The 19,646-nt window shown below is 48.7% G+C and overlaps 1 protein-coding gene across 1 annotated transcript in view; it reads right to left on the minus strand.

Annotated features, from left to right (window-relative positions):
* Positions 1-18,627, minus strand: part of LAMB1 (laminin subunit beta 1) — a 46,652-nt gene extending 28,025 nt beyond the window's left edge. The window contains exons 1-13 of the mRNA XM_074582394.1: positions 18,441-18,627; positions 18,126-18,295; positions 15,803-15,938; positions 13,721-13,794; positions 11,637-11,825; positions 11,463-11,526; positions 9,748-9,950; positions 8,338-8,458; positions 7,972-8,160; positions 7,429-7,608; positions 6,898-7,010; positions 5,827-5,906; positions 3,156-3,291 (exon numbers count right to left, since the gene is read on the minus strand). Coding sequence (XP_074438495.1) covers positions 3,156-3,291; positions 5,827-5,906; positions 6,898-7,010; positions 7,429-7,608; positions 7,972-8,160; positions 8,338-8,458; positions 9,748-9,950; positions 11,463-11,526; positions 11,637-11,825; positions 13,721-13,794; positions 15,803-15,938; positions 18,126-18,295; positions 18,441-18,477 — 1,692 coding nt within the window. The 5' untranslated portion in view covers positions 18,478-18,627. The remainder of the gene's footprint in view (positions 1-3,155; positions 3,292-5,826; positions 5,907-6,897; positions 7,011-7,428; positions 7,609-7,971; positions 8,161-8,337; positions 8,459-9,747; positions 9,951-11,462; positions 11,527-11,636; positions 11,826-13,720; positions 13,795-15,802; positions 15,939-18,125; positions 18,296-18,440) is intronic.
* Positions 18,628-19,646: the final 1,019 nt, after the last annotated feature.

Below are 19,646 nucleotides of genomic sequence, written 5' to 3' on the forward strand. Positions count from 1 at the left end.
ACTAGAAAGGGATAAAATGTAAGGAAATGTCTATATATATACATATCACTTCAGGATGTCCCCCTCATGTATTCTCACACTCTTTGAAGAGAGCCTGGCTATAAATTATTACCCTTTGGCTTTACACAAAGGATTGGAGCTCCCCAGAAAAGACTGCAGGCAGGATGTGAGCGAGGGCATGCAGCTGTGGGGAGCATGAGGGCTTGGCATCGCTTGAAAGTCTCTGCAACTCTATGCCACTTGGTTTTGACTTGTGCTGGTCCCTACCTGGAAATTCAGAGCTTTATTCTGCCACCAGATTAGTAAGAAAGTCTCTCGGTACTGGCATTTTAAAAAATGGTTTGTTCTGAAGGTTTTAAAAGGCAACCAGTGGCACATCCTCTCGCTCTACTTGGCAAGGTGTATTTTCGTGCTGAGCTCCTCCATCCCTGAGTGCCGTAAGCCTTGGCAAGGGCTCAGGTACCACCTCTCCAGCCAGGCAGACACCAATGCACCAAAAACCCTGTGCCAGCTCACACACCCTCCACTGCGGTTCAACTTCTGCTCTCTGCTGTCTTCCCTCTCCACAGTTGAATGGAATGAAAAGGAATGGAATAGTTGGACGGAACCTACAATGATCATCTAGTCCAATGGCCTGACCAATTTGGGGCTGATCAAAAGTTGAAGCATATTGTTAAGGGCAATGTGTTCAGTTTTGGGCCCCTCTCTAGGAAGCCTGTTAAGGTGTTTGACCACCCTCTCGGTAAAGAAACACTTCCTCATGTCCACTCTAAACCTCCCCTGGCACATTCCCATGTATCCTATCACTGAACACCAGGGAGAAGAGCTCAGCACCTTCCTCTCCACTTTCCCTCCTCAGGAAGCTGTAGAGAGCAATGAGGTCACCCCTCAGACTCCTTTTCTCCAAACTAGAGAAGCCCAAAGTCCTTATCTGCCCCTCACAGGACATTCCTTCCAGCCCTTTCACCAGCTCTGTTGCCTTCCTCTGGACGTATTCAAGGACCTTCACATCCTTCTTAAACTGTGGGGCTCACAACTGCACACAGTACTCGAGGTGAGGCCACACCAACACTGAATACAGCAGGATCATCACCCCTTTTGACTGGGTGGTTATGCTGTGTTGATGCACCCCAGGATGCAGTTTGCCCTCTCGTCTGCCAGGGCACACTGCTGACTACCGCTGAGCCTGCCGTCGACCAGCAGCCCCAGGTCTCTTTCTGCAGGGCTGCTCTCCAGCCACTCCTCTCCCAGTTTATACATGTGTCTGGTGTTACTCTGTCCTAGGTGCAGAATGCAGCATTTGGACTTTTTAAATTTTCATCCCATTAACCACAGCCCAATGCTCCAATCTATCTAGGTCCCTCTGCAAGGCCTCTCATTCCTCGGTAGAGTCAACAGCACCTCCCAGTTTGGTATCATCAGCAAACTTGCTAATGGTGTATCAACTGCTGCATCCAGATCATTGATAAATACATTGGACAGAACTGGCCCTAGAATTGGGCCCCGAGGAACACCGCTGGTGACTGGTCATCAGCCAGATGTAGCCCCATTCACTACAACCCTGTGAGCTCTGTCCTTCTGCCAGTTCTTCACCCAGCGCACTGCGTACCTGCTCATCCCACAGTTGGACAACTTGTCCAGAAGGATGCTGTGAGGGACAGTATCAAAAGCCTTACTAAAATCCAGAAAAATTACAGCCACTGCCTTCCCTTCATCCACTAGGCAGGTGACCTTATCAGAAAGATACCAAATTAGTTGAACAGGACATTCCCTTTGTGAACCCATGTTGACTGTGCCTGATGATTGCATCATTCTTTAAATGCCTTTCAGTCGTACCCAGCGTAATCTTCATAATTTTTCGAGGAACTGAGGTTAGACTAACAGATCTGTAGTTCCCTGGGTCTTCCCTCATGCCCTGCTTGTATATGGGAATAACACTGGGTAGCTTCCAGTCAGCAGGGACCTCCCCAGACTCCCAAGACCTTTGGTAGATGATCGAGAGGGGTCCTGCTGTAACATCCACTAGTTCCTTCAGTACTCTGGGATGAATCCCATCAGGCTCTGTGGACTTGTGACCATTCAGCCGATACAGCTGGTCCTTAAAATTTCAGTGTCCACAAATGGAAAGTCACGATTGCCACACTTGTGGTCCTCTGACTCAGAGAACTGGGCAGCCCAAGGTCTGTCAATATTATTAAAGACTGAGGCAAAAAACACATTGAATGCCTCCGCTTTTTCTTCATCCCTATTAACAAGATGACCACCTTCAACAAGTGTTGGTCCAACATAACAGGTCCAACAGGACCTCCTCTTACTGTCAATGTACTTTAAAAAGCCCTTCTAACAGCCCTTACCAAACAACAAAAATCCTCTGCCTTGGCTGAAACTGCAAAGTGGCTATATTTTGCCTGAAATAAATAAATTAGGACAAAGTGCCCTAATTGTAGGCAGACATGGATCTGCTGCTTTAGAAAAACCATTATCTCACCTCCCTGGCTCCTTGCTGGTGGCAAAAGTAATTGATGTAATCAGCTAGCTGCTGTTAATGAATTAAAAGCAAGGCTGTGCACTGGTGAACAGAAAACCCAGAAACCCTGATGTACCACACCAGCAGGCCAAACCACCTACAGGAAACCTCACTTAAAAAAACAGCTTTTTGCACAATCAGTCATGGGTTTGATCATTAATAAAACAAATGTTACTGATGTACAGAAACTCTAGAAGCCACAGCAATGTGCTTAAATGCATGCTTTGTTCTCTCCCGGTTTCAGTGGCACCAAAAAGAAGAGCCAGTGTCGGTGTCCCACCACTCTTGAGATAAGAGGGGAAGCAGAAGTGGGTGCAGTGGGCATGTACACAGTGGGGTACAGGAAGGGACGCTGACATGAAACAAGCTGTAGTCATGATCAAAGAAACAGGTTTATAAAGGAAAATGGCAGTTTCCACGCCCCCCTCAAATTACTAAATTATTTATTGATACTAGATTGAACAGCTACAGGTTGAGAGTTTTCAATTCAATTCTGTTTTCCCCATTTTAATTGCAAAATCCTCTGGGTATAAAACAGATGCTTCCAACACCCAAATGGTGAAACAACTTTCCCACAGCTGTCCAGACACACCATCCCACTAAAATAATTAGAGCACAATATACTCACGGGACCCAAGCTGGCTTCCTCCGCCTCATAGATGTAATGATCGAGCGAAATGAAGTAATAGCCAGGCTCCACCTGGTTACACTGACGTCCAAACATGTGGGGCCGGCACTCGCATTGGCCAGATTCACTTGAGCAGCTAAAATGGAAGAGCAGTGAATTTACAACACATCTTGGCTACAGCAAGACACAGCTAGAGCCAATTCCAGCTTTGACATTGTAAGTGGCACAGGAAGAGAAGCGCTTCTGGACACATCTGCCTCTAGACACAAGATGTTCTCAGGCTCTGCAGCTGGACCATCTGCACTGCTAAAATGGCAGCATGGTCCCGGGCGCAGCCTTGGCTCAACCCAACTATCATTCTCCCAAACAACTCCTGGGCTCAGGCTGGGAGCAAGCATGGGCCAGGGACCATTTCCAGCAGGCACTTTCCATGTGGTTTCCTCTGTTTGGGTGGTGAGAGGATTTCATGCTATGGGTGCAGGCAGTTCCCTGGAGCCAGACAGCTGTCCTGGGAGAGCTTCACTTGCTACCACAGACATAGCCAAGAGGCATGTCTGTCCTCAAGCCAAGGGCAGTCTTCAGCTCCAGGCTTGCAGGCCATGCACGCAGCATATCTGTTTGTACGAGCTCAGGCAAAGCAAGAACACGCATGACCCTGCATGCCCTGGAACATCAAGCTGCTCTCATACGCTGCAAAGCACATCCCAAGAGGTCGCCCACTGGCAGGGGAAAAACATTCCTGGCTGCTTTAGAGTAGGACAGACACAGCCAAAGACAAGGGACAGACAGAGCCATCGCTGGGGGAAGCAGAAGGTCTGTCCAGAATGCCATACAGCAGCTCCACTTCCTTCATAAAAAGCCATTTGGCTTTTCTCAATACAGCTCTTCCCCTAAGCAGCCTTTTGATGGTGTTATTGTCCCCAGGAACTCCACCCCACTTATGAAGAACCCATTGGGCAGACTGTATTTTTGCATGCGCCTGTTCACACTTTTTCATGGGAAGATTTTTTGATCCACCAAAAGACACTCCTTTCTTTAAATTCGAGTTGAAACATTTTCTGAAGTCAAACCCCTCTGGTTTCCACAGAAAATCTTCAGGCTTCTCAAGCCTACATTCTAAGAGTAATTTTTAACTGAAGTAATTTTTGAAAATGCAGAGATTCACTTAAACATTCACTCTGAGATGCCAGAAATGCCCTAGCTGCCCCAGAAGGGAAGCTGGGAAGTTTCCCCTTGGGGGATGGCGATGGCTCCGCTGAGGACTCCACTGCCTGGGTTACAGCACGGTGGGGATGAATTTCGTGAGAGGTGCGGCTGCCCCAGGTCCTGCATCCCACACCCTGAACGGGAGCCAGGAGACAGCAATTCAGCAGCTGAGGAGAGGAGCCCCAGGGAGGGCGAAGATCTCCCTTCCTGCTGACGTTAAGAGAGTGAAGCCAGGAGCCGGAGCCGGGCTTCGCAGCTCTCCTGCGGCCGGAGGAAAATGCAGCTGCTCCCTGCCATGGTTTTGCAATCGCTGGGCTCAACGCATGGGAAACAGGCTGTGGCTGAGCCATACCCCAAACCCTTGGAAGCGGCTGCGCCGGGGGAGCCGTTATGAGCTGTGCAGCGTAACTGATCCACAAACAGGGAGAGCGAGCACGGAGGAGTAAATAATCACTAACGACCACGCTGCTGTCTGCTGAGGGGTAATAATTCACTCAGGAGCGGAGGGAAGAGACAGCCCACGGGACGTTCCCACGGTGATCCCCACTGCAGATGGGGTGTCCGCAGTCTGTAACAATCTACAGGAGTCACAGCAGGACCAGTCTCAAACTCCCCCGGTCTGGTCCCATGAGCTCCAGCGGGAAACAGTTCATCCACCCCCTTGGGAAACTTCCATAGCTTTAGACAAAAGCAGGACGCTTCAAAGGGTTTGTGAAGGGAAGGGGGGAAAGAGAGCAAAGGAACATGCTGCTGTTGAAAAGCCTGGGGCTGGACATGCACAGAAAAATTCTCTGGTCAGAAGAGCAGTCTGGGCACCTAGACCTCTCTGACCAGGCATTTAAGCCAGAACTTTCCACGCTCTTACTGATGGATGCATCTTCAAAACCTATGTTTTTCTCTGAAAAACCTCCACTTCCCCAATGGGGTCTTCCAGGTCCACATCCCACCCCACGCAGCACCACTAGGGCAACACAACAGTACTGGTGGACAGCACTGGTGGACACAGTGTTGGTGTCCCCAGCACTGGTGGACACTCAGACAGACCAGCCAAAGGGCCAGTTCGGGAGCAAACCAAGAACTAGTCTGATGGCCAGTGTCGCTGCCTGATTCCTGCTTTGATCCTGTGAGAGCAAAGCTTTGACACAGACCATACCCCGGGTGACGGCCAAGGCAGAGCTCAACCCACAGCTGTCTCCTACCCTGGCTGACCAAAGGCAAAGCTACACTAAAAACAGTTTTACATGTTCACCTGCACTTGTGGCACAAACGTTCCATGCTGTTCAGCGCAGAAAGACATGAATGCCTCTGTCACCTCTTGCAATCAAGACCTGACACTTTCTGAAGCAGCAAGACAGTCCCAAACAACCTCCTTCAGAGCACACTGAGCCCTGGATGTTGTGGTTGCAAGTGAAGAGGAACTCCCTGGGGTGAATGATTACAGGAGGGTAACTGGGCTGATACTCACTTGTTGTTCAGCGCTCCTCCCTGGTCGCAGTCGCACGGCCGACATCCATCCATGTCATTGCTCAGCCCCCAGTGCTCAGGCTGCAGGAAGAAACATCACCAGCACCGTAACCTGGTGCAGATTTAACCCCATCTACCCCAAAGGCACATTTTTAAATACTCAGCATAAGCTACCCCAGACTGCCCCCCAACTAAGGCATCCTGCTCCCCTGCTTGTGGATCTACCCCCACAACCACCAACACAACCTCCCCACCCGCTCTCCTCCACCTTGTTGACCATCACAAGGGCTTGAGAAAAAAACCCGCATCTTTCCACCTAGCTTTAAAAGCAAGATTCAGGAGGCCCCAAGCTCAGAGACCTCACTCCTACTGCACCATTTACACCAGTTTGAGCTCTTGACTCATGAAAGACTTGGAAAATCACAGCCCAGTACATCACACCACAGCAGAGAGCTGCGTATGCGGCAGTGGGGCTTTGCGTGGGGCACTGCCCTTGCAGGGTTGCTACTCTGCAGCTTGCTTGTTGGACAGATAAGACAGACTTGTTTAGCTTTTCCATGTAGTTCACTGACAGCCTGTCAGTGTTTATACAAACACATCCAGTTATCTGACAGTGTGTTTCTATAACACTCCAGCACGCATAAACGCTATATGGAAATGTATGTGGATGAAATAGCTTGTGCCTAAAATAATGGCCTGTAGAGAAAGCAATTTTTTTGGTTACACTGCTTCTCTGATCATTTCATCTTTTGCGCCAGCGAGGGCTCCAGACGAACTGTCCCAGATCCCTCATTTTCACAGAGCAAACACTCCAGGTATCCTAATATCTCACTCCTTACGGTCCCAGGAATTAATCTGGGTGCTCTTGTCTGCCTTGATGTGCCTCCCAGCTCCCTGGAACCACAGCATGCTTCACAGCTCCCGACATCCCGAGGCGCCTGCTCCAGCCTCAACGCCAAGTGCCTGCTCACAGGCAGTCAGAGAAGGTAGCCAACACCTTGCTCCATGCTTTCCGCACGCCAGCCTCCCTCACACCAGCGTCTCCTAATTTATTTTACGGTAAACTACTTACCAGGCACTGATTGCACTGCTTTCCTGTCACCAGGCGCTTACAATAGCAGTTTCCTGTCTTCGAATCACAAGGATTCCCCCCGGGGTGGGTACCCAGAGGATTACACGCACAAGCTGGATTGGGAAATACAAATAGGCAGGTCAAAACGCAGGACCAGAGTTACATTTTAGACAGTGTCCAGCCTAGATATTTATATAAAAGCTTCCCCTGAATTCCCCAGGACAGAGATTAATTACACACTTTGCCCACCACCCATCCCAGTAAATTTCCCTGGCTTAAGAGACTTATAATTAAAAACAAATAAGGAAGATTCTGCTATTTCCACTGAACACATTAGAAGGATCAGACAGGGAACTGCATTTTAAGGGTGGGTGGACTCCAAGCTACAGCAAATCTACAAGAATGTTTTTCCTTTAGCAAAAAGATGGAACAAAGGAAAAAAAAAACACCCCAGAAACCAGCTTCTCCCAGCTCTAACAGCTCCTCAAAGAGCTTTTCATCACACATAAAGAAACGTATGTTTTTACTCACACTGACAACCCACTGGGTCATCGGCACTCAGGCCATAGAAACCTTCTTTGCAGAGGTCACAACGCTCCCCTTCGACAAATAATTTACAACGGCATTGTCCAGCAATGAGGCCGGTGGAGAAATCAGTGTAGCGATCGCAGACGCCGTCATTTTGGGAGCCAGCTGGGTCACAGTTGCAAGCTAAGAAGGAAGCATCACACGTGTTTTATTAACTGCTACAAAAGAAAAGGCCAAGTATCACACTGAATTATTTAAACTGAGCTGCTATGTAGAGCGACTATATCATTCCTGCAAGTATTAGACACGACATGAGTTGAACACGTAATGACCTGATACATTTCCAGATTCTTGAAGAGAAAACAAAACCCAGCCAGGCTCGCTCAAGACCTCCAAGACAACCACCATCCCTCAATGATGTTTCTTCTGGAGCACGGACTGGCCAAAAGAAAGCAAGTAAATCCTAAATTCCCCAGGGAAAGCCCTGGTGGGCCACAGCCGGGGTGCCACAGTGATTCCCACCCCGAGGAGCGGGGCTGCACTTACGCTCACAGACATCGGGGTCCCGCAGATCCCTCTCCGGGTGCTGGAAGTAGAAGGGCTTGCACTGCTCGCAGTTGCGTCCTACAGTGTTGTGCTGGCAGTCGTCGCACACTCCCCCACTGGTGTTCCCCGTTGTCATGTACACAGCCATGTCAAAGTGGCACTGGCTGGAGTGGCCATTGCAATTGCACTCTGTGACAAAGAGAGAAAGCAAAGTAAGAGGCTGGTCCCAGGGGAGATCCAAGTCTGCAGAAAAGACACACCAAAGTCAACCAAAGAAGATGCGGGACTTAATATGGTCACAAGTTCCCAAGTAACAGTGTGTAGCGCTCACACCAGACTCCAGTCCTGCTTTTTACACAAACTCACTTTTGCATGCGTTACTATTGCGGCCTTCAGCAGGTCGCCAGGGTAAGTCATGGTAGAAATCCAAACACTGTTCACAGTTTAACCCCTTGGTATTATGTCTGCACATGCAGTGCCCATGGACCTGTCATTAAAAAAAAAAAGAGAAATATAGTTGGTTATAAAAGAGAAAGGGAAATAAACCCCACGCTCCAATTAATGCAAAATATAGCTAGTACATAATGGTATACTTTTGGAGACTTTAATGCACATAACTGCACATAGGAAGACATAAAGGGCCACAGGAGCGTCCTTTACCTGCCAAGGTAACAATGTCCTCATACAAATTTGTCCTTTCCTTACTGGAACTAATGCCTGAATAAACGCTTTCAGACATGAACAAGGAGAGCACAGTTCCACCTCAATAATCACAAAAGCCTCTTAGACCTAAAAGTTAGCTGTTTATTAGCTGTTAATTAGCTATTAATATGCATCTGGTTCTATCAGCAGTCACTAGTCCAGCGCCCTCTTTCCAGCCTTATCCTGGCTCTCAAAGCAAAGATAACAGACTGCTTGGATGGGTTTTATCCACCAACCCCAGACGTTGCCTTCAGCACGTACGGAACAAGCACCGAGTAGACCAACAGTGATTGTGTGACAGCTGCTGCCACAGATGACAGGGGGGACCAGCACTGGAGCCACCACTTTAAAGGCAAAGCCAGTCTTGCTGCTGCTCGGGTAGAGACGCTGACCGAAAGCGCAGGGCAATGGAGCAAACCCACTCGCTGGCATCCTGCAGCCCCTGGGACAACCCCCACAACCTCCCCGTACGCCTCCACATTTTCATCCAGTTAATAACTCACTCATTAACAGGGGTGCTACTACTGCTTGTCGGGCAAAAATCACGGGGTAAAAATGAACCCAGAAGGGATGTGGCATTTGCGCAGCAGCGTACCACGTACCACGCAGGCAGCGGGATTTTCCTTCAGAGGCTGCTGTGAATTAGGGCTACAGCCTCCACTTCTCGGCTGATAACGACTGATACAAACACAGGTCATCTTTGATTCACAAAGGTGTTTCATCCTTTGATGCCTCTATTCACTTCAATTTAAGGGTAACCAAGTCGACCCACACACCCGTCCTGGGCCCCATACGGTTACACCTCCTTTCTGCATTCCTGCCTTTTAATTTCATCAGCTCTTTAACATAATTAGAAAAGGAATGCTAAAACAATTTTCACCTAATCTGAGCTCTCTGTGGTTAACACCAACAACGACAGATAAGTTTGCTGAGGGGGAATAGTTTCAAGAGTTTTCTTTGAAAATTAAGGGCAAGGAGTAGGGGGGGCAGAGTGTCGTCTTTAAATTTGTGTTTAAATCACCTAAAAGAGGCACAAACAGGAACAGCTCTATGCAGAAAAGTGTGAATATTTACCATTCCTTCCACTTCTTCGTTAAAGCCATCCACTGGTGCACACTCGCTGGCGTGTCCATAGCAGAAACAGTTCCCGCGAACCACCATGTCATAGATGGCATAGTAGTACTTCTCTCTGATCTCCATCCTAGAGTCCAAGAGATTATCTCCCAGTGTGTGCAGCTTGATGAATTTGACTCTCAGATTCGTGATCTTTAATAGGTCTGCAGGGGACACAAAAAAAAACCAAAAAACAAACAACCCCCATTTGGGAATTATTTACCAGATACTGTATTGAATGGGAGGAAGCCAGGAGTGACTTCCCAAGCACACTTCCTATGGGCAGATTACATCAGATTTAATTTCAGCACTTACATACTACACTTTACATCACTTTGTACCCCCAAATTAAAAAAAAAAAAAAAAATCACATTATTTTACTACAGGTTGATCGCTGTATAAGTTAGTTTAAGCTTAATTCAAAATACTCGTCTATTTTATTGTAGACATACACAGGCACAAACACAAATATTAAAGGCACGCACACCAAAAAGACACTGTTTCTTTGGGACTTTAAAATGTAACATGGGAAAGGACCTGTTAATAAGGAACTGCTGACAAGCAGACCAAGAGCTTTAAGAGTTACAAGCCTTTTGGCAAAAATCTTAGTTGGAAACAAGACACGAATAATTCTTCTTTCTTATACGCCCAACTTTCCTAGCAAATATAATTAGTTACATTTTGCTGAAAGAAGCAACACCCCATCACTGACCAAATACAAAGGAGGGATAATCCATGGCACGACAATATTGCAGTAATTACTTCAGCTACATGTTCACTTTGATATTATGAATCCTGCATAATTTCTTGTAGCCTTGAAACTAGGCTTGAAAAAGCACTTCAAGCCCATGAAAGCAGAGTTTCTCTTTTAAAATGTCAGTTAAAAGGAAAAAACATTTAACTGATATAGCAACTAGCAGACACTCCTCTATTTCAGATACTTTCTTCCGCTCCAGTTAGCTTTACACCGAAGGACTCGAACCGAAACTGAGAATGCCTATTAAATGGGAGGTCAAGTTTAAGGCCAAGCACTGTAGTTCCCTACTCAGGCCAAATGCCCCACGAGGTTTCTCTTTGAGCCACACTCGGCAACAGATCGCTCTGTCTTTGCGCTCCTGGATTGTCATGACCATACACAAATGCTCCAGTAATTTGTGTTTGATGACCACATCTGTGTGGTCCAGCCACGTAGTACTACCAAGGCCCACTGTTCTAAAGTCCCGACTCAGATGTTCTAAAAAAATAACACATGACCTCCTTGATTTTAGCTGGAAATGCAAAATGATAATAAATAACATTTTGGTTCTATTTCTTTGCTTTCTGAATGCTGTACAATTATGAGATCACGTTCCAAGGTTTCTCTCAGCAACTGTATGTATTCGGGGGGAAGGGGGGGAGAGGGTCTTTAACGAATATAAACACCTCGTCAATTAAGAAAAGGACCGACTACAGTGATGAGTGTAAGAGCAATCACTTAAGTTGACAATACTCATTGTTATTTCCCAGCACATCACTGTCTGCATCAGGAAAAGAAACCACACCACAAACGTATTCATATGACTTCGAAACTGTTATCAGAGCTAATGCATGTCTTTATTTGTGGCTTACTGTTTTTTTGTAAGCAAATAAGTACAGAAACCCTTTTAACCATGCCTAGAAGGTAACTGCGTACATACTTTGAATCCTTGGACTGTACGGATCTTCAATTCGAAAAGCAGGATCTAAAACACGATATATTACCTGGAGGAAAAACGGTACAATGAAAGATTCAGCTTTAAAAATAAGGGAATATGAATTTATATGTAAAAAGTCTATACAATAAACATATTGGGAAAAAAAAACCCTCTGACCTCTCCCTCCGTTGAAGGTTCAATGTCGGAGTATCGGGAATCACAAATGATATCATCTACTTTCTTCATGGGTCCAGTTGAAATCCCAGGAAACGAGCTCTCACAGTCATATGCAAAATACCTATATACTTGCCACGTTTTTCCAAAATCAGATGATCTTTCTATCAACATTGCAGCAGGACGGAATGTCTAATGGTAAGAAAACCAAAAGAGATTTTATTTGATTAATTATTACTTGAATTTACATTGAGCCCTTTAAAGTGTAAGCAATCCACATGTCTGGATTTTAACCTCTCTCCCTGTACTGACTATTTCCAACATTTGGAAATATTAGAAATATTTTTCTGCTGATATCCCACTTTCTCCTCAGAGGCAGATCTTTGAAATAACACACATCAAAACACAGTCTATCCATCTTTAAAAAGACAGCATTCGGTTGCCAAGTGCTTAAGCATGCTTACAATAAATAAGCAAACTTGTAAGGTTTTTGTATTCCAAATCCTTTCTCAAAACTGAGGGTTAAAGCAGCGCTTTAGAGAGACAAAAGGATTTTTCCCACTGCTTGTGGAAAGCAGCACAGCCTTCTTCCTCGCTGTACCTATGTGCCTTATCTTATGCAAAGGACCTAATGGTGCTTCCCACCCAGCTCTGACGCCCAGAAGTTCTTGCTGAGCAGTTATCTCTGATGCTCAGAAAAGCCCTGGGATTGCCCACCTCTCTTCGTCTGACCACGCTACCTTTTGCAGCGTTTCTGCTGTCCAGTGCCAGCTGTCCTCTGTGCTACATTAAGAAAACCTTCTTCAAGAAGACTGAGAGGTTCATCTTCATCCACTCTTGCTGCATTTGACTCCCCCAGTCCCCAGTGACCCTCCTCCAGCTGGCCTTGCCCAGGCTCTGGCAGACTGCATTCGCTTCGCACAAACCTTCTTAACTACATATGTTCAACTCTAGAACAACTACCTAATAAGATTTTAAAAAGATTTTTAATCCCCCTGACCTAAAAATCCTATGTTTCAATTTATGTGCTGCCTTTCAGATATTAATGTAACACCTGGCTTGCACTACCAAGAAATGCCAACAGTCTCTTCATTAGTTTTATATACTGAGAGGAGCCCCTCCCAGAGCCAAGCACAAAAAGCATTTCAGTCACAGCTGGAAAGAAGTTTTCTTTCTGCTTCCTGGCTGAAAATATCACCCAACTTACAAACTAGTATCTCACCCAACAAAAAACGTAGCAACCCAGAGATACAACAGCTCAAGTGTCTACCACGCAAACTAGGTCAACAAACCATTGTTTAAACTATCTTCCCCCCACCCCAGTTTTCCTCCTGACGGCTGACCAAGCCCAGTGGCACTGGGCACAATGGCCGCAGCACCCACATTGTGTCTCAGGTCTCCCAGGGGTCCCTCACTGCCAGGATCCGGCAGAAGGGACCACCCTCCACCTCAGCCACCACCTTGAGGGAGGGGAAGAAACCCAAGTGGATGCCACAGGAAAGAGGAACCAGCTCTCCTAGAAAGGCGATGGGTAAAAATGAAGGGATTAATTTGTCTACATGCAAAGAGCAGGGATTTAGCCCTGCAGGAACTGCAGCCCCTGAAACCACAGCTGAAGGCTGCCACTAGCGCTTCCCTGAGATTTAGGATGTACGGGACATAATCTGCCATTCCAAGACATCTGTTTGTGAAGAAACAAAGACACTTTGTGTACAGATGTTCCTTCTTCTGAAGACCTTTCCAGTTGCCAAAAGAAAACCGATAGCATGGCCAATTTTTTTTTTAAAGACAAATCCTTGCTACTATATGATTTAGCTAATGATCTTCTAGAACACAACCACCAGAGAGAGACACCAACACAAACCCCAGCTTCAATATGATTCCCGCAGCCTCGCTGGAGTTCAAACACAACTCAAGCCACAACTCGGCTTTCCTTCAGCAGGAATTAATGGTTATCAGCTCTAAAAAAATCAGGGAAAACGGCTTAGACAAAGCCCAAATCCCAAATATCACATAAATGTGAAGGACTACAAGACCTCTTATTTCCTCATGTTTTAGGGTTCGGGGTAAGGCTGTGGCTTCCTTACCTTGAAGGTCATAATGAGATGAGTGAAATGAAACTCGGCCTCCAGGTTCAGCTGGATAGTCACATTTTCCAAACCTGCAGGGGCAGAGAAAAGAAGCCGTGCAGCAAACAAGGACACCCATCAGCCTCTACGTCTAAATTTTGCCAAAGCTTTTTGCTCCAGTGGCGCAGACTCTTTTCTTTGCCGCTTGGCTCTGTTGTCAAAAAGGGATACGAGGGGTTAGTGCATTACTGAGGTACGGGGAGACACCAAGGACCTGCTGAGGAGTGTATTGCACAGGGGATTCCTGTACATCATCTGCACCAAACACGTTACACCCAAAGCGTAAGCCTGCACTGCCGTTTACTTCAGACTGCGTAACACGGCCAACATCTCTAGGCGCAGGGTAAGGATGGGGACCGCTGTGGGCTGGATCCCAGCACCCAGCAGCTGAGACAACGGGGATGCTGAGCCCAGACCTACGTGGTGACCCCAGGCTGTCCTCACACACTGCAGCCCGCCTTGCAGCAACAGAGGCACGAGCTTCTGCAGCTCAGTAACACCCCAAACCTCACCGATGGCTGGTGGGGGCTGTTTCCCACCTTTCTTCACTCCCTCTGGACTCTCCGGTCCATCCAGATGCAGGAACAGCTCCTTTACCACCTGGTTCTGAAATACCCCTAAAGCAACTATTCACAGCCGTGCTTTACAGTCATGAGGGACAGGAAACTGGCGAGAAGCAAAAGGTTTTCCAAACTCTGCTGTACGACTACCTACAGTCAAGGACTCTACACAGAAAGGATGAAAAACAGTTACAAATATTATTTTGTCATGTGAAAAGACCTCTCAAAACAGCTGGATACTAATTATACTGTAGTTAGGAATTAAAAAAAAAAATAAAAAAAAAAAATCAAGATTTACAGAGAGGAGAAAGGGTAAGAAATGAAAATAATAAAACAATAAAGCACTTAAATGTTCAACTAGCTGTAACATTATGTGGAGTGTGCAGCAATGGCCCTTTCTGCTGTATGCCTGAATAGAAGAAAACATGAATTGGACAGAAAGAATCATTTGTTTTTTATTGTTGAAGGACATTTTCATGACCTTATGAGCTAAGAACTTTTCTGTGTGAATGCTGCCAAGCCTGTTGCAAAAAACATGAATTATTTGGAACGCTAGAAGAGAGCCGCTGAAGTCACGCAGCTTGCTAGGCTGATCTAAATGGTTAAAAAGGATTTAGGGAAAACCTTTCCTGGGCAGCAGAAATGTTACAAATATTACCATTTTATTTTCATATATAGCAAGAGAGCTACTGCCAATGCATTTGCAGAAATCCCATCCTGTCCAGCTGGCTTTAAGGCTTCAGACTGCTGTCTGAGAAACCTCGATGCCTTGCTTTGTGTATGAAGGCATGCCAAGAGCATAACCATAAAAGTAAAAAGGACAGAGGAAGGACTAAAGGGAAAAAAAAAAAAGCACCACCAAACTAACATGCAATCTTTTTTTTTTTTTTTTTTAAAAAGAAAAACTAGCTGGCTTGTTTCTGGTGTTCATTTTACTGTTTGGCATATGGATACAGGAATTCAGGGAGCGCAGGAGGGAGAAGGCAGTTTGCAGGGTAGCAGATACCCCTGGCTTCGCTCTCCCCGAGCAGGACGGCAGCCCCAGGCCAGGCGCCCAAACCTCCTCCCTCCGCACCCTGCCTCCAGCCCAGCGGCGCGGGGAAGCCCTGCGGTGCTTCCTTGGCAGCGCCGACCCGGGATATTTACTCCTGGAAGGCTGCTCCACTCCCGCTGCCTAAACACGAGGGGGATCTGGAGCCAGTATGGGAAACTTTTCTCTTTAGGAAAGGATTCTTGCAAAGCGGTGGGACGGCTCTTTCCAAGACCCCTGGAGGGCTGAGGGGGCTTCCTTATGGCTTAAGGACCGCTCCAGGGCACACAAAAGCAGCCAGTTTTACTCAGCCCTCCTCGAACAGCATGATCCTCCACAGGGCAGTAAGCACCAGGCCAGAGGTAAGAGCAAACCCGCAGGCACCCTTAAACAAAAGGAGGGAAAGCAACTCCCAGCCCTGGAAATGGCTCCCGGACAACCCCCCCCTACCATTTTCCGACTGCCACCAGAGCTTCAGGCGATTTGGAGCAAACGTGGTGACGACGTTTTCAATGCGGTGACTGTCAGGATTGAGAGTATCGTGGAAGGGATTCTCGGAGTCACATATGAAACATTTTTTGTCCTCCTGAAACAACAAAATAATCAGCATTACTGATTTTATCCGTGGGGCAATAGTTGTTTCCTGCAGATAAGAGTATTTTCCATCCGTATCACATTCCACTCATTTTGCCTGCAGGAGTCATCAAAGGTATTTTTTTTGTTGAAATGATAAGTGTATTTACCTTTATGAATTAATGCAAATTGCCACGTGGAAAATATGCCAGGAATTCCATGAACTTTATTTTTAGGGGAAGTATGTTTTCTATTGAAATTGCAGTTTCAGGCAATTTCTTCCAGCACACGTATTCTCCAGCAGAAGTCAGAACCGGAGGCAGCATCTACAGAAAATCGCTGAATTGCTTCTGTACAAATGTACATGTGCAAAACTGCATTTTCAACAACTTGTGTTAAATAATTTTGGCTTTTGGGAGCTAGCGTGGAGATGTAAGTTCTCTGCCTTAGGGACACCTCCAGTGAGGCTCAGTGGACGTCAAGGGGTCATCAGTGATTTAGTGATCGAGACCTTTCAGGGTGGGGTATAACTATCAAGCTCTTACCTAAACCTTGCATCTTCACTGGGGATTGCAACCCCAAGCTACGCACGTCAACCCAGTTTGCACACACTACAACGTGCGTCCATAAAAAACCTGTTGTGTGCAGGTCTGGCATGATTTTATCTGGCTTGGCAAAGCTAGACGCCTCTTCACCAGGAGGACGACAAAACCCCATCATGACTATTACCATGAACAATGCTATTTTTGCATTGTCCTGGTGCCTAAAATCACCACCACTTTCCAATTTTATCGCACCACAGCGAGGGGGCCCAGGCACACCAGCAACTCATCACTATCAAAACCTACACGGGCATCTCCAGTGGGTTTATGGAGATAAATGCGGTGCTTTATCAGCCAAGAATGTGAGAGCTGGCAAGTCTGTGCCACACAGGCTTTCCATTTCACCAATTTCAGCTTCAGTGGCTCCTCCCCAGAGAATCCTCCAGCAGAGAGCAGGCATCCTGGGGAAGATGTCCCCTCCTGCCCGCCCCAGGCTCCTCGCCCCCAGCACTACAGCCCCCATCTCAGATGCCACAACTTGCTCCTTCTCCCACTAAAACTGAATCCTAGAAGGTCTGATCCTGCAAAGCACTCAGCACATCCAAAACCCACATTACTTAGAGGATACTCAGCACCTTCCCGCGATTTCTTCAATACCACCTTATGGTTCAGAAGCAACCAGGGACATCCCAAAGGCTGAACTGGGGCTGTGAGACCAGGAATAAGGGCACATGTGCACTTCTGAAGTGATGCTTTTTACTATGGCAGTTCAGCATTTTTTGAGACAAGAAAACATAACAAAGTGCCTTTGTTATTTTGTTCTACCAGAGATGCTAATGTCTTTAGTCAATACCAACATACTCTGAAAACGTTGCAGTGAAGCGAAACACCATATTAAATCAAGTATTAACTCTAGCAGACAGAGCAGTACAGTAAAACTAAAGACTGAGGGGAAAGATTTGTTAACTTCAGGGCACAAGTGAGCCCTCAGGCAGGACTCCTCCTGCTTCCCGGGGTTTTCCTTCAAAGTGTCAGAATCCGGCCCTATTGTCTCTGCTGTAAATTCGGCTGGAGATTATCCCCTTACTTTCAGTTCAACAGAGTTCCACTTATAACTGATATTTTATTCTTCCCCACCATCCCTTCTGTCTCAGAGATCTGAAGTCTGGTGAGCTGCTCCTGGCTTAAATAGTAACGAGCTTTGTGCTTTCCACCAGATGTGCAGAGACAACTTTATTTGCATCCTTCCACTTGGAGACCACACAAATGTAATTACATTACGGGAAGGGTGGCCAGAACGCTACCCGGGTCCTACAGACCACTCTCACTCAGGAAGCTGTCTAGACGGCTCCGACTAAGTCTGAAAATAAAGTATTAATTGAACTTACTGCCGCGCATTCCTCCTCATTAGCCTCAACAAGGAAAGGGGGCTCGGGGGCCGAAAGCCTCGAGGGGCCCCCCAGCCCCCCTCTGCTCTGAACGGGGCGTGGGGTCGCGCCCGGGGGCACGATGCCGCCCCACGGAGACCACATCCCGCAGGGAGGCTTGTCCCACCGCACCGGCCCCGCTGATGCCCAGGCCGCTACGGGAGGGGATGCCCGGCCCCGCCGCCGGTCGGGGTGCCCCGGGGCGCTGCCTCCCCCTGTCGAGGCGCTCACCTGGAGGTGGCTGACGATGCAGTAGGGCTCGGGCTGGCGGAGGCCGCAGGTGGAGGAGGCGGAGAGGCGGGCGGCGCGGCCGATGAGCAGGTCGCCGGTGGCCGGGTAGCAGCTCCCCTCGGCGCAGCCGTAGCTGTACTCGGGTTCCTGCGCCGCCGCGGACCACAGCGCTGTGCAGCCGCGGAGGGAGAGAGGGATGAGAGAGACAGAGAGAAGCGGGGGTCAGGCTGGGCGCCCCGAGCCGCCCCGGCGGGCGCTGCGGAGGTTCACCCAGCCCGCCGTGCCCCGACGGTGGCCGGAGCTTGGGGTGGTTACCGAGGCAGCAGCAGAGGTACAGCGGGAGGCGGCCCATGGCGGGCACCGGCGGGACGGGACACGACGGGACGGGACCTCCGCACCGCCGCCGAAAGCTGTTGCTCCGGCTGCTCCACGCAGGCGCCGCAGCTCCCCACCGCTCCCGGGGAGCGGCTCCGTGCCGCCGGGCGCCCCCCAGCCCTCCTCCTCCTCCGCCCCGCCGCCCCCGCGGGGCCGGGCCGCCCCTCCCGCCCCGGCCCCCCGCCCCGGGGCGGCCCGGCCTCGCCGCAGTGCGGAGCGCGGGGGAGGGAGCGGGGAAGCGGCTGCCGTCGAGGAAGGGCAGCCCGGGCCGGGTGGGAGGCTGGGGGAGAGCGGGCCGGGGCGGGGGACGCCCTCCCCGCTGCAACCGGGGAGCCCCGAGGGGGGAGAGGGGGACTCCAGCCCCCACCGCCAGCACAGGTCGTGCCCTCCCCGCATATTTGGGCAGGGGACAGCAGTCGGGGGGGCAGGATCACCGATGGGGCGACCCCCCTACCTGCCCCTGTCTTGTGGGGAAACAATGCGGGAACGGGGTTTTTGGCCCATTCTGCCTTCTACCGGGGGTGCTGGTGGGGCTGGGCTGGGAGGGAGGGATGGGTGGTGGATGAAGCATACCCGTGCAGCGAGGCCCAAAACCCAGCGAAGGGCCAGGGGGTTGGCAACTGTCGCGTGGGATGCTCAGCAGCCCTGAATCAGGCGGTGCTGCGGTGCCAGCGCACATGGCTGGGGAGTGCCACTCCTGGGGATGGCGTCCATGCCGCTGTGCGTGGTGAACGGCTGTGCTGGAGCCGCCCCTGCACTCTTGGCCTCCTGCTTTGGTTCCGTGGGCTCTGCCAGGTGACACGGTCTTTGTCTGCTGGTGGCAGAGTCCCTTCAGCACCCAGGGGAAAGGTTTACCAGTAAATAAATGCTAAGGAGCGGGTACAAAGGATGGCCATGTTTGAAGAGTGCAGCCCCACCTGGGTGCAGGCTGGGACGGATGCCTGGGTTTATATACCCGAGTTTTGCTTGCGCATGTGTGACACGTAAACTTGTGTAAATCTTCACCAGGTACCAGTGTCCCTCAAGAACACTTTGCCCTTTTTTTTTTGGTATTTGCAGTGCCAGAGTGGAAACGATCTGTCTGTCCCGGAAAACCCTGCCGAGGTAGGTAAATATGTTCGTTCTCATTTTACAGATGGATAAGCA

This window comes from Larus michahellis, chromosome 1 (genome assembly GCF_964199755.1).
Source record: "Larus michahellis chromosome 1, bLarMic1.1, whole genome shotgun sequence".
Classification (NCBI taxonomy): domain Eukaryota; kingdom Metazoa; phylum Chordata; class Aves; order Charadriiformes; family Laridae; genus Larus; species Larus michahellis.